This window comes from Caenorhabditis remanei, chromosome III (assembly GCF_010183535.1).
Source record: "Caenorhabditis remanei strain PX506 chromosome III, whole genome shotgun sequence".
Lineage (NCBI taxonomy): Eukaryota > Metazoa > Nematoda > Chromadorea > Rhabditida > Rhabditidae > Caenorhabditis > Caenorhabditis remanei.
In genome coordinates, this window is record NC_071330.1 from 12,511,759 (window position 1) to 12,526,352 (window position 14,594).

The window sequence follows — 14,594 nt, forward strand, 5'->3', positions numbered from 1 at the left end:
ATTATAGCAAATCCAGACCTTAACCAAGCTGTGGTAACTCTCCTCTTCTGGAAGTTTGAAGATCTTGAAAGAATGGAATTCTTTTCGAGATTCTGGCGTCGGATCCGTTGTGGATGCTCTTCAGCTGTAGATTCTAAAATAACGATTAAAGTTGAATTGAAACAATGAAATATTGAATGAGTTAGTTTAACAACTATGTTGAAACAAGAGCAGTTGCATTCAACTTAAAAAGAAAACTAGAGCCCGCGTAAAACTGATTATGAGAGCCAAACCGGTAGATCAATGTTTTGAGAAAACCTTAAAAAATTTCTAAATGAGTCGTGAACATTTTTAAACGGTGTTGTAATCTCCTAGAATACATAATTATATTAACGTGTCCCCAGCGTGCTAATCTTGTGTTTTGGAATATTTGACCTACCTAGTCTCTTTCCTCGATATACAAAAGGTGCGCGGCACCGCACGCTCCTTTCTATCCTTCTTTGCCTTCCTTATATTCTATGAACCCTGATTCAGTCATTCCCATCTATTCTAAGATTCTCTAATCTCGGCCCCTGTTTTATCCACGTTTCCCTTTATTGTATCTCCTTTCTATTCAGTCTTTCTAATAAAGTCTATTTTTTTAATTACTGTCGTCCCTCGCACTACACTACCCCCAGCGATAGACACAACAGATTCGTGAACATTTTTCAGCGGACATGAATATCCTCGACTTCTTTCAACCACCAGCCACCGAGTTCAACATATGGCACGTGCTGATCTCCCTCATGTCTCTCATCTTCCAGTTTGACATCGAGAACCAGCAAAGATATTTCGTCAATGGAACCACCGTTGAAGTCTCGGCCTGGACTCTCATTTGGTCAAGCGGACCATCCGAGATGATTGGACTTCTGACAGCAGCTTTGCTCTCACTGGGAAGGATTCGATACATGGCGATTCCTTTCATTAGCAATGCGACCATGTTGACAGGATCCTTTGGTCTCCATTCGTACGGCTCAGCTTTCGGACTCGGTTTGTTTTTAAATATCTTCAGCACTTCTATTGTTTTCTCATTTCAGCGGCGAAAACGATACAAGTATTCTTCTGCCAGGAAATCTTGTATTTCTACGCATGCGAATTTCCCACCTTCTTCGAAGATTGCTTCTCCTCGATGTCGTCTCGCAATCGGAGGACGCTCAATGATGTTGTCACCAGCTTCATCGAATCCAATCCACTATTGAGCACGTCGGACGTTGCAAATTACAAGATTTTGGAAGAGACCACGTTGAATTGGGATGGGTACGACAAAGTACACCACTTCTGGAAACTCCTGCATCCATCGGACGAGAATTTCACATTTTGGCTCTTGCTTGTTGGCTTCTTCTTGCTACTGCTTCATCACAATGTCGAGAACAGCCAAAGGATGGATATCCACATCACAGAGGAGAGCAACAGCACATTGGTCGTCGCACTGTATAATTCAGTCACATCCTTCTACCAGAAGAACAGCACAGAGCAGATGGAGTACATTCGAGTTCTGATCGAATCGCCACCTAGTGCATTCACTAGCTTCATTTCTGGAGCATTTCTTGCTATTCCAAGGATATACCTGGTCGCCACCAACCCGATCGTCTCCAATCTCTCTGTTTTGTCCCACATTGGAAGCATGCAAGCTGTCGGATCAGGATTTGGGATCGGTACGTAAAGTTCGAAATCCTTAATAGTAACCAATTCTATCTTAGATTCAACGACAGTCTTCATCGGTCTCGGGTACGATTGGAAGGTCAGTGGATTAGTCAATGGCGTTGCATATCTCTTTGCTCCGGTCTTCACCAGCTTCTTGGTGAACTACATTCCGTGGTGCACCCGTCTGTGGTGGAGAGGAGGAGTCACCACGTTGATCCAGTTTTTCCTCTACTTCTGTTACATCAGAAGTCCAACATTTTTCGAGGACAACATCCGGAAAATTTGGCCATCCGCTCCTTGGAATGCCACAAGAAGGACACTCCAACGGATCCGAAGTTCCTCCCTTCATCGCAGCTCGTCTCGAGTGTTCAACGCCTTCGCCCACACAACTCCCACTCCCTTGGAGACAATCGGAAAGGTAGTTGAACAGATGTTGGGATCCGATTCTAAGGTCGAGAACTGCGTAGTATCTGCTACCGTCAATCTCACTGCAGAAGGGAAGAAGATCGGGAGACACGGTTCACCGATTCACCACTTGCTTCGGACCTTCAGTGAAACATGCCAAGATACTGGAAACTTCAACGTTCTGAAAAGAGATTTGCTGGAAGGAGCGGTCGAATCAGACATCAAAACAGAAGTCATCGATCAGTGCATCCATAAGAGATACTTGAGAGTGAAGAGAAGGGACAACGTCCAATTACTCGAAGCTTCAAGAGCACGGAGCGATGCATATGGTAGAGATAGAGTGAGTTACTTCGAATATTTCGACTGTCTATCAATATATGTTTCTAGACTAATCATCGAGGGAAACTTCAGCCAACGAGTCAAGGATGAAGCCTCTCCTCGCTTCTCACTTCGATTAAACCATTGAGTTCATCATCTCTATCAACCATCCACTACACCATCACTCCACTCCACTTCAAACCCTTTTCGCTTTCTCTCTCTCCCTCTCACTTCTCACTCATTTATCACTTTCTTTCGGTTTTTGTCTAATTTTGTTTATTTTTGCCTCGGTTAACCGAGCTGATTAACTGATAAAAAGGGAAACTCACTTCTCTTCCAATCTCTTCTAGTCAAATCTCCTCCTATCCCTCCTATCGCTATTTGCTTCGTAGTCACTTGGTCTTCTTTGACTCTATTCGTCGTTGTTATTGTCGGCGATTCTCAAAAAAAAACGAATTATTACGGATATTTGGAATTTTCGAAAAAAAACACATCAGAAAAATTAACCTGACAACCCAGCTGTGTCTTCAGACTGTGAAAGTTTGACTACTCTCCGACATAAATTGACTGTTTTCCAGAAAAGAATGAACTTATTCATTTTCCCTGATTGTATTATCTGATTCTTGGTGTAACTCTTATAGAAACTCCCAAAAACAGCTGAAAATACAAAAATTGATCGATCAAGTTTCTCAACTCAAAGTACACTGGATGACATCTACATATATATCAAGTTTTTGAGTATAGAAACTATTTCGGCACAAAAAGGATCGTGTTCCAGACATCCCCTACAAAATGAAAAGTGTTTCAGTGAAATTAGAAATATTCGACAACTTGTGAAGAGGGGATTCTTCATCATTTCATCTAAAAATAATTGTTTTTCATCCAAAGTTTTCAGATTTGGTGACTTGCTCTCCAAATTTTAAGAGCCCCTGTTAGCCGATAGTTTCAGATGCCCATCGGGTCGCACTGTGAACTGGCATTGTGTTTGACCTCTGAATCTAAAATCTGAAATAGAGCTTTGGTCAACCCATCTGCACAATTCCCCTGTGTCTGATGGCCCACACCATCAGATACAGGGGAATTGTGCAGCTAATGAGTGTTGATCTTGAAGGTGCCCTAAAATAATCCCCCTACACAGCTAACGGACCTACCGTGCGGTAGACTCCGGCCACTGTAGCAGACAAGCCACGTACATCTATGATTGACACCCTATAGGACACTCCCAGCAGTACTCTGTACATAAACCCTCATCTCATCTCTCCCCCAGACAACACACCTCCATTGATTTTCTTCCCTTCTCATCGTCATGGTGTTCTCAATAATCACTGGAATCCCAATGTGTTGTATCTATTTCGCTTCTCAGTTGGGTGCTGCTTATCCGGAATTGCACGATGGAATTCAATTAGAAACCATCAGAGTGCTTCCATACGAAACTATCTTTTTTTTTTTTTTTCCCCTTCCTCCACATCTTTATAGTGTAATTGAAGATAGTCATACCGCAATATTTTATCTTTTCGGTATGATACAGTCTGCATTTTTATGTAATGTATGCAATTTACTGTACTATAACTATGAATGGGTGAGTAGTTTTGATTTGATAATTTGCTTCAAAAACTTGAGAAATTTCAGATGAGTCCCCATTGTGGTAGAATAATGTCAACAATGTTCATGTGTTATGGAATACGAAGAGTGTTCAATTTCAGAAGTGTTCTTATTCCAAAGTTGCCCATTCAAGTTCCATGGAAATCAATTCTCTTCTTCACTCTCTTCTTTTCAATTTCTGGATTCTATGTATATCAATATTCTGTAAGTGAAATCCTTGATCTACTGATGATCCAGCCTTTTCAGACATTTCCCATGATGATTCGTCATTTCTATGTATACTTTCTTTGCATTGAAATTTCCATTTGGTATTACACCAAAGAATTTCGTATGTTTTCTAGATTTCCAGTGGACTGGCTATATGGTCACTCAGTTGCTCGGAATACAACTGTGTATAGAAACTGGAATATACAGAAATAATTTATTTTTGTTTAATTCTTTTCTGACAAAATAAAATATTTCCGAAATATAATGCAACTCGTGCGTATCCTTTATCTAACAGATGAAAACAAAGGCTAAGTTATCCGAACTCTGTCAAAACTTCTATACTAATCAATCAATTCAAGTCAAAAAAGATTTTCCGTTATGTCTCAACTCGAAACACAAAATACCAGCATCCTTACGAAACGGTATGTTTCTATGAGAATAGAACATACACATATTCGATAGACTGTCAGTAAAGAGGTTATGAGGATCAGTAGGGAAAAAATACTCACCGTTTTTTTCAATCCAATGGACGTGACGAATTGCCAATGTTGTCGATATTGTTGATACACTCACTCTTCTTGAAGACGCTGAAAACATAGTCAAGTAGTTTTTGGCAGACAAAATGTCTTATTAAAAGCGATTGACCTAACAACAGTTATATCTGGTGGGAACATGGAAGGGGACCCGGGAAAGTTTAGATCTAAGAGCCAAATAAGCAGATCAAAAATTAAAATAAAGTTCGGAGAATCATAAACTCAATTAGTTGCTGATCTGAACATCAAAATGTTTCTGAAAAACATGCAACCACCGACAGATAAGTTCACGTATTGGCACCTCCTCATTGGGTTTCTATCCCTTCTCGTCCAACAAGATGTTGAGAACGCACCGCGGATGATGGATGTGAAGAATGGATACCTGGATATTCTGATCCAGTCTTCACCTAGTGCATTGGCTGGAATGATTTCTGGAGCCGTTCTTGCCGTGCCCAATGTTCATCTCATCGCATCGAATCCAGTGATTTCCAACCTCTCCTTCCTCACACACTTCTTTGGACTGAACACCTTTGGGTCCGGCTTCGGAATTGGTTTGTTTGACTTTTCATTATCGCAGTATAATTCTAGAATGTTCAGTTTCTGGAACCGTATTCCTTGGACTGGGTTTCAGCTGGAAAATCACTGGGGTCGCCAACTTCGTTGCATTCCTCCTAGCGCCACTATTCTCGATGGCCTTCGTCTCCTACGCTCCAATCATCTTCAGTGGTGTAATGTACCGAGTCATCTGCATCACCATTATTCAGGCGTCACTTTACATGGGCAATCGGTTGAAACCACGATTGTTCGAAGATGCACTGGCTGGAATCATCAGCCGAATTCCAGAGAAGTATCTTCGGAAATGCCCATGTTCCACGCTAATCACCATCTTCAATCTCAAAGATGTCTTCTTCACAGCGATGACACTTCGAAGAATCCGAAGTGCTGAACTTCGGCGTCGTTCATCCGTGTTGTTCACGAAATTGCTTCACAGAAGTGCGCAACCCTTGGAAACCATTGGCGACGTCGTCCAGAGTCTTCTAGGCTCCGAATCGAAAGTGGAAAACTGTGAAGTTGGCACCATTGTGACACTGACAAATGAAGCAAAGCAAATAGTCACCAAAGGATCACCGATTCATCGTCTGCTCCTATTATTTGCCGAAAATTGCTTCTATGATAGAGATTTTGGGAAGGTTATGAGAAGAGATGATCTTGAGGAGAAGATCCGCATCACTATCGGAACGGAAGTTTTGGAAAGATGCATTAAGGAGAAGTTTTTACAAGTTAGGAAGCGCCACAGCATTAGATACATAAAATTTGGTGCGAAAAGTCCGGGAAAGGATAATGTACAGGATTTGTTGAAACGCGTTCAAGGAGGAAATGGAAAAGCAAAATTCAACGAGCTGGAAAAGCACGGAGCGATGCATTTGGTGGATGTTCAGTAATTAACTCAATCTTTTATAACTTCATTAGATATATATTATTTCAGGATGATCATTGAAGGAAATTTCAAACAGAAAGACGAAAATGGACCATCTCCACGTTTCGTTCTTACCGTTACACGCTGATATTTCACTCTGATCACCTATCCACCACAGTATCACTCCACTCCACTACAAACCCTCTTCGCTTTCACTATCCCTCTCACTTCTCACTAATTTTTCACTTTCTCTCGGTTTTTTATTTTGTTATTTTAATTTTATTTTACCAGCTTAACTGATAAAAAAGGGAACTCACTTCTCTAGCCAAGAGGTGATTGGTTCCTTCATCCTTTTGTACTCGATCCACATCTTTCGTCCTCCACTCCTTCCGATTTTCGCTCTCACTAGCAGCCCAATCTCCTCAGATCCTTCCGATCGTTGTTTCGCAACCTTCATTCGTCGCTTTTTGTAGTGGTGGTCGGCGATTCTCAACAAAAAAACCGAATTATTACGGGGATTTTGAATTTTTGGAAAAAACACATCAGAAAAAATAACCTGACAATCAAATCCGTCGATCCGTTGCGTGATAGGGGGAGGGGATGGTCTAGTAGGTGACCGACGTAACGAAAATGAAGAAAAAAATGATGATTTTTCACTCGATAGCGATGAAAAATAGAAGAAATAGCGCTCAAAAACACTTGGAATTTCGCTCCGTTCGGGGATGATCAAAACGTGCTCCACTGCTAATTTCAGTTTAATTTCAGTATTTTTCATATCAAATTTGATAAAATTCGTTTAATTTCACCATTTTTCTTCATATTCTGTAAAAAAGTTCAATTTTTCCTTTAAAATACAATTTTCCGAAAATTTAGACCTGCCAGCTAACATTTGGTCAAAGAAAAACACAATTCCAATCATTCTTCTTTCATTCTTTCTCTTTCTCTCAATCTCCCTCTCTCTTCTCCGTTTTCCCGCAAATTTCATATTCAAACTTTCATTTCTTGCTCGCATTTCTTTCCTTTTTTCGTGTTCTCTTCATTCTGCTACTTCAATGTTCTTTTTTCTGTTAAAAACCATCCAAACCATGGTTTAAACCACACAAACCCGCAAAAATCCCGAAAATTCTACTTCAAATTGCCGCCGACTGGGTCTCGCCACGAACTGGATTCAAGCCGCCTGAAAAGAGTGTGCGCCTTTAAACTCAGAGAACGTTCAGCGGCGGCCGGCCGGTAGCAAACAACACAGTTTCTCTTCGTTCTTTTTGCATTTTTATGGTTTTTCGTGTGAAAATAGTTGATCGCAATGTTCTTTATCTTCTTTTCGTGATATATTGCCAAGAAAAATCATATTTTAATCAAAATTTTCATTACAGAAGATGTCCCTTCCAGTAAAAACCCTCGTCCAGGCTGCCGCCAACTCCGGACTCCGCGCAGTCTCTGTCCGTCATTCCAGCCAAGCTCCAAAGGTATTTTGTCAATAAATTAAAAAAAGAAATTTATTTTATCAAATTTAAATTTTCAGGTCGCCCTTCTCGGTGCTGCCGGAGGAATCGGACAGCCATTGGGTCTCCTTCTCAAGCAGGATCCACTAGTCGCCCATCTTGCCCTTTATGATGTCGTTAACACTCCAGGAGTCGCCGCTGATCTTTCTCACATTGATTCCAACGCCAAGGTTCGAGTTTTTTTGAAAATTTTCCTTTAAAACCTCTCGTTCTAGGTCACCGCTCACACCGGCCCAAAGGAATTGTACGCTGCTGTTGAGAACGCCGACGTCATCGTCATCCCAGCTGGAGTTCCACGTAAGCCAGGAATGACCCGTGACGATTTGTTCAACACGAACGCCGGAATCGTCCGTGATTTGGCCGCCGTCATCGCCAAGGCCTCCCCAAAAGCTCTCATCGCCATCATCACCAACCCAGTTAACTCAACTGTCCCAATTGCATCTGAGGTTCTTAAGAAGGCCGGAGTTTACGATCCAAAGCGTGTTTTCGGAGTCACCACACTCGATGTCGTCAGATCTCAAGCTTTCGTTGCTGAGCTCAAGGTTCGTTTCATATTTTACTCGTTCTTTGCGCTTGGCGTCTCATTTTTTCTCTTCTTTCTTCTTCTGTCGACGCGTCTACGCGCCAAACGGTAAAAGAAGCAAATAGAGACGATAAGAGACTCCAAAGCACAGTTCGAATTCATACATTTCTTTGTTTCCAGGGACACGACGCCTCCAAGACCGTCGTCCCAGTCGTCGGAGGACATGCAGGAATCACCATCATCCCACTCCTCTCCCAAGTCACCCCATCCACCAAATTCTCTGAGGAAGAGATCGCCAAACTGACACCAAGAATCCAAGACGCTGGAACTGAAGTCGTCAACGCAAAGGCTGGAGCCGGATCGGCCACTCTTTCGATGGCTTTGGCTGGAGCTCGTTTCGCGAATGCCCTCGTTCGTGGAATCAAGGGACAAAAGAATGTTCAATGCGCATACGTCGCTTCTGATGCTGTTAAGGGAGTCGAATATTTCTCGACCCCAGTCGAATTGGGACCAAATGGAGTTGAGAAGATTCTCGGAGTTGGAAAAGTTTCTGCATTCGAGCAGAAGCTTATCGATGCCTCCGTTCCAGAACTCAACAAGAATATCGCCAAGGGAGTCGCCTTTGTTAAGGGAAACTAAATTTTCTTTCTTGAATAATTGTATTTTTTTTTCAAATTTTCAGCACCTTTCAACCTTTTTTTCAATAATTTTTAAGGGTGTCGAACGCCAAGAGCAGTTAGTTCTAAATTGTTTGCTCGGTTTTTTTGTGCTCTCTTCCTCCCCCAACCCCTCTCGTTTACCCGCCCGTTCGATTGTTTACATTTTACCGCAGTTTCTCTCTCCTCAACCCCCGGATCGATTTTTTTTCCTTTTGTCATCGGTGAATTTATCTTTTGTTTTCAGAGTAATTAGGACACATTGGCATGATTAAAATGTAAATTAAATATCTTTCTTTCACGTGTTTTACTTTTTAGGTTTTCACAGATGAAAAACTGTTGAGCAGTAGTTTCAGATGTATTTTTATTCTTACTTTGATTCTGTAGAATTGTATGTATTGAAACATTGTGTAGAATATGTAGGAGAATTCAGGAGAAACTTGGTAAGCACTGTGTCTCCAATATCTAACCATCGCGTGAGAGAGACACGTGGAAGTGTAGAAGAGACGGAGGATGCGAAGAAGAAGAAGAAGGAAGAATCGACACAGAGAAAACCCTCTCATTTCTCTTCTATTTTTTTGTGTCCCCTCATCCCTCCTCCTCCTTCTCCTCTGCTGTTTCTCCTTTTCACCACACGATGATTTCTATTTTTTTCGCAACCGGGGCAATTCTATTTTTTTTCTTCTTTCGCTTTTCTTTTTCGAAGAATTGCGAAATTTTTATGCCGATTTTTAAAGAACTTAATCCGATTTTTAGTACTATTCTGAATTTGAAATTTGATATTCTGAATTTGTGGAAAGTTCTGGAGGAGTTTGCCACGTTGCACTATTCTATCAAATTCCGATGACGTCACATTGGTCTTATCGTCGAGAGACTGACCGCTGCCAGATTAAAAATCGACAACACCTGTTCACTAATTTCTGATTTTCTCGAAATTTCAGCAAAAAAGCAATTTCTTCCATTTTTTAAAAGATTCTTGAGGTCTGCCCACCAGAAATCGTGCCTCCGGCACCCCAGACCAATAAATATCTGTCCTTTCGAGCAGATACATCCAATAAAGAAGGGGGGACAGATGGTCAGTTTCATTGTGCCGCCCATCCCCAATAACCCGACAGATTCTGTCGATTGACTGACAGATGTTCTATTCTCTCTTTATTCTCTTCATTCATTCTCTCTCTCTCTCTGTCCTTATGCAAAGAGAGGACACCATTTACCGCATATTCGGATGGTTGTTCTCTGGGAATTTCTGTGGTTTTGGACGGTTTCAGCACTGTTTTTACTGAAGAATTCCGTCTGAAAATCGCACTTTTCAGCTCAAAACTGTCAAAATGTGTTTTTGCGTCGATTTTTGACTAAAAAACTGCAGAAAATCACAGTTTTTTACCAAAAAAATTGCTGAAAACCTCAATTTTCGACTAAAAACCTGCAATAAACCTCAATTGTTGACTAAAAACCTGCAGAGAACCACAATTTTTTATCAAAAGACTGCAGAAAACCACAGTTTTTGATTAAAAAACTACAAAAAACTTCAATTTTTTGCTGAAATCCACCGATTTTGCTCTCCACCTGAATTATCAGCTGTCCTGTTTCATTTAGTACGAAATCGTAATTGTGACAGTTTATTTCAGCTGTTAACTCACTCGAATTTGAGTTTATCACGAAAAATTGCAGTATACAACTGCGCTCCACTGGAATACCCTTGAAAAATGTCTCTTTTTCTCCAAGTCTCTCAAGTTTGTGTACAATTTTCTTCGGTTTCGGTAGAGCGCGGTTGTAAGACGCGTGTCGTGCTGTTAATAGCTCGAAGCTGGAAAGGTGCTGAAAACGAGCGACCCTTCTATCATTTCTACTCAGTGGGCAAATGCGCTCCATGTCTAGACCGTAAGCAAGTACGCTCCAACGAAATACTTCCGATCTGATAAATAGCAATAGACACAGCTATCCGATTCAAAATCCTCGCGCCATTTCCGTTCAGCTTCTGTTCCCTCCATCCCCGAATAAGCCGCCGAAGGACAGGTGTTTCTCTTTCGTTCCCCTTTTCTAATCGAATATTTTGAACGTCTCATTTCGATTCAAAGGTTGCCTAGGAAGCCATAAGCGGAAATCCCCTCCCCTCTCATAAATAATCCCACATTTGTTTATGGCGACTCTCTTTTTTTCGGACGGGCGGTGTCAGCCGGGGATTTTTGGAGAGGTGCTGGAAAACAAGGGAGAGCATTATATATACATGTTATCAGTATTGTTATCAACAAGTTACCACCAGTAAACAGGAGATACGAGGGGGCGGAGCTTAGCACCGCTCTTGGTGTCTCATTGTGAGTCATACTGTATCTTCGTATCTTCACTCAATATTATGAGAAATACGAGAATCGTTCTCTCGGTTTTCAATATCTATATGTTTATTGAGAATTGATAGATAGAGATGAGAAGAGAGAAATAGAGAGACCGACTAATAATAAACAAATAAACAATGTGCTGACGACGGAGATGAAAAACTGGAATACATTCCTCACTCCATTTCTAGTTCTTTTGACTCGATACGGAGTAGTATAGGTTGGGGAGTACTAGGAATTTGGGGGACTGAAACAGTTCTGTAGACTTTCGGAGTTCGCTTGTGGTCGGACTCCTAGAGTGTCTGGAATCGTGACAGATCCTATTCGGCCTGGCCCTGGATGTGTTGAGCCGGTCTATTAGAACGATACAGACAGCTTCTGACCTTATCAAAGGGTCTTCCCGGTTTCAGACCACTTCTGATCGTTTTGAGATGTCGAGAGCAATCCAAAGAAATAACATATTTTCTGATACCGTATTGGACTGCTTAGATCTTCTATAGTCTCACTATCAGATAGTCTAAAATAGTCTCGCACGAACTTTGACAGACGTAGGCCGTTTTCGATGGACCGGTATAGGTATAAACTTTGTGAAGCAGCTTCCCCTCATCTGAGAACGAGTCGAACCTTCTGCTCCTTTAGAATCGTGGAAGCTTTTTATGCCGACTTTAACCGACTCCGACCGTCTAGAACCATACTCGCAAACCGGGCCGAAACGGGCCGACGCGTAACTTCTCTGAAACTCATTCTATGTGCTGGAAAGTATACCAAAATGTAGATCTCGGCGAGCTCTATATCCGTTACTAGGGACCGTATGGCTATTTGTCAATGTATGCTACAACATTCTAGCCCGATCCAAGGTACATCAACGAATAGCCATCCGGCCCGTAATATGTAAGGTTATAGAACTCGTCGAGATCTACATTTTGGTATGTTTTTCAGCTCATAAAACTCAGTTTCGAGTGAGTTACGTGCCGGCCCGTTTCGGCTTGTACCGTTTTTGACTGTCTTGGATCTCCCTCGACTTTCAAAATTTCCTCGGGATGTGAACTCGTGCTGAATTTCACCAGTGTCGTCCAGAATCTCTTCTGAATCCTAACCACACACACACACACACACACCATGCTACCTACTTATCACCTAGACCATGTTTGATCTATTACTCCTCTCACTCTCTCTCTCTCCCCAGGTGCCATTTCACTCCTTTGTCTTTTCTCTCAGCTAGTAGTACTGTCTCTCTCCGTCTCCCACTCTCTCATTCAGTGGCCGCTCCTTGACGCAGGCACACTCACAGTTGGCCTTTTTGCAATTTGTCCTTTCTTTCTCTCCGCCAAACAGTTGGCCTAAAATTTTTCGGATTTTTTCATACTTGTCTGGGTCTTTGTTTTGGTTTTGTAGGAATCAGATGACGTCAATGGGAGATCATCTGGAGGTCTGCTGCTACTCCACCAGTCTTCCTATTTGAGTCTCCGATGGCCTAGAATTTCATCTCATAGATTTCAAGGCCACAGACCAAAAGTTCAGCTCTCCCTCCAGCTCCGAAACCCCAATTAATCACTCCCATTTGCACTATGTTTGCACTTTACCATCACCTCCACCTGACGGCCCCCTTTGTGACTCCAGGCGTCTCATCGCCAAAAAGACCGCCTGTCAAAAAGGATGACGACCATCTTGTTTTCACTACGTCTCTACTACGGTGTCGAATGATTTAGATGTTCAGGAAGAAAATAAATGATCTGAATAGATCTCTTCTAAGCAGCCCCTGGACTTTGGAGACGTCTGAGCAGCTCCTGATTTCGTCAGTGCTTAGCAAGTTCTTGAAGAACTAGGCACTGACATGCAGCTCCGGAGCTATGGCGGTGCTCAGAAAATTCTGTTCCGGGAAGATGGAGATCAGGCTCCCACTCCCCAATATCCCATCCATCCCACCACTCATTTTGTCATCATTCATACACTTCCACTACTTTCCCTAAAAACTACTTTTTGTGATGTGAAAATTATTGCTTTTTGTACTCCTCTCCCCCTACACAATCTCACTTTTTTTTTGCAAAATTTGTTTTTGCAAAATTTGCATTTAGTAGCCTCGTTAGCAACTCCAGAAGGATTACGGTAGTCTTTTGACACCCCCTCCTTCGTAAATGGAATGACTACTTGAGTGTTAATGAGATGGGTGAAGGGCGGTGGGCTCATTGAGCAGAATGAGCGGTGTCCGATTCAGGATGGGAGGCAGGGGAAAAGCTTAATGAGTTAGAGAAGGCTTCGGATGAGGCTTGACGAATCTAGACGAGTCCAACAGGGCTTGAAAAAATAGTCTGAAGCAGAATTCATAGAGTTGGAGTCTAATTTTTGCCAATTTCTAGTAATTTTTATCAGATTTATAAGGGTTGGAATGGTTTTTTGGCTACTTCGGAGTTCTGATTCTGAGTCGATTCGGGACGGTTTTGAACTGTTACAATGAGTATCTGATCATTTTGAGTCCTTTCTCGACTTTCAGAACGATATTTTTGGTCCAATTTGCTTGTTCGGCATAGCTTTTGATCTTATTTCCTTTTTCGAGAGATTATGGTGCTCGTACGATTCCTAACTATGGAATGGTCTAAACTGACCGTGGAGTTCAGCAAAGAGACCTAGCTCAATCGAAAGACAAACAAATTCTGATAAGAAATCAATTTTTAAAAATTGCTGAATGGTCTTCAGAATCCAGATATTCTGGTCATAAAATCCAAATTTAATACATGTGATTTACTCGGTTTTCCACCAAAATTTAGCAGTGTTTCGCCCCAAATATCACGGGTGCCGTATTTGGGGCGAAACTCTGCTAAGTTTAAGTAGAAAATCGAGTAAATTACATGTATGGATTTTCAGACCAGAATATCTGGATTCTGGATTCAGCGATTTTTGAAAACCGATTTCCCATCAGAATTCGATTTCTTTTCTATTGTGCTAGGCCTCGTTGCTGAACTCCACGGTCAGTTTATACCATTCCCTTGTTAGGAATCGTACGAGCACTGTAATCTCTTAAAAGCGGAAATAAGGTCAAAAGATGCGTGGAAACAGCAAATTGGACCAGAAATATTGTTCTGGAAGTCGAGAAAGAACTTAAAATGATCAGACACTCATTGAAACTGTTCAAAACCGTCCCGAATCGACTAATAATAGCCAAAAACCATTCCAACCGATTCAAATCTCCAAATTACTCGAAATTTTGGACAAAAATTCTCACCGAGATCTACTCTCAAAACTGAACAAAAATAGCTGAAACTGTCCCTAATGAAGTGAAAAATAGGTTCCTCTGTTGTCATCAAAACATCCTCCATTACTCAACTCATCCGGCACTAAGCACACTGCCATTCTTGTCCATGTCCACGTCTCCTTCATCCCTGCGTCTCCACACTCTCTTCATCCCCCGGACACTCTCCGCCCCGTTGTATGTCCATTC

General features: G+C 41.8%; 4 protein-coding genes across 4 annotated transcripts; 3 read left to right on the forward strand and 1 right to left on the reverse strand.

Moving 5' to 3' along the window:
* Positions 1-695: 695 nt before the first annotated feature.
* Positions 696-2,496, forward strand: GCK72_011029 (uncharacterized protein; the record flags this gene model as incomplete). Its single annotated transcript, XM_053728168.1, has 4 exons — positions 696-1,008; positions 1,056-1,673; positions 1,719-2,407; positions 2,455-2,496. 4 exons carry the CDS (start codon positions 696-698, stop codon positions 2,494-2,496), a joined length of 1,662 nt encoding a protein of 553 aa, XP_053587745.1.
* Positions 2,497-4,992: 2,496 nt separating this feature from the next.
* GCK72_011030 (uncharacterized protein) lies at positions 4,993-6,292 on the forward strand (the record flags this gene model as incomplete). The annotated part of the gene is made up of 3 exons (XM_003111679.2): positions 4,993-5,278; positions 5,325-6,165; positions 6,214-6,292. The coding sequence occupies 3 exons, from the start codon at positions 4,993-4,995 to the stop codon at positions 6,290-6,292; spliced, it is 1,206 nt and encodes a 401-aa protein (XP_003111727.2).
* Positions 6,293-7,520: 1,228 nt separating this feature from the next.
* GCK72_011031 (uncharacterized protein) lies at positions 7,521-8,808 on the forward strand (the record flags this gene model as incomplete). The annotated part of the gene is made up of 4 exons (XM_053728169.1): positions 7,521-7,610; positions 7,667-7,816; positions 7,862-8,188; positions 8,350-8,808. The coding sequence occupies 4 exons, from the start codon at positions 7,521-7,523 to the stop codon at positions 8,806-8,808; spliced, it is 1,026 nt and encodes a 341-aa protein (XP_053587746.1).
* On the reverse strand, positions 7,870-9,388 carry GCK72_011032 (uncharacterized protein; the record flags this gene model as incomplete). Its single annotated transcript, XM_053728170.1, has 3 exons — positions 7,870-8,087; positions 8,334-8,817; positions 9,200-9,388. 3 exons carry the CDS (start codon positions 9,386-9,388, stop codon positions 7,870-7,872), a joined length of 891 nt encoding a protein of 296 aa, XP_053587747.1.
* Positions 9,389-14,594: the final 5,206 nt, after the last annotated feature.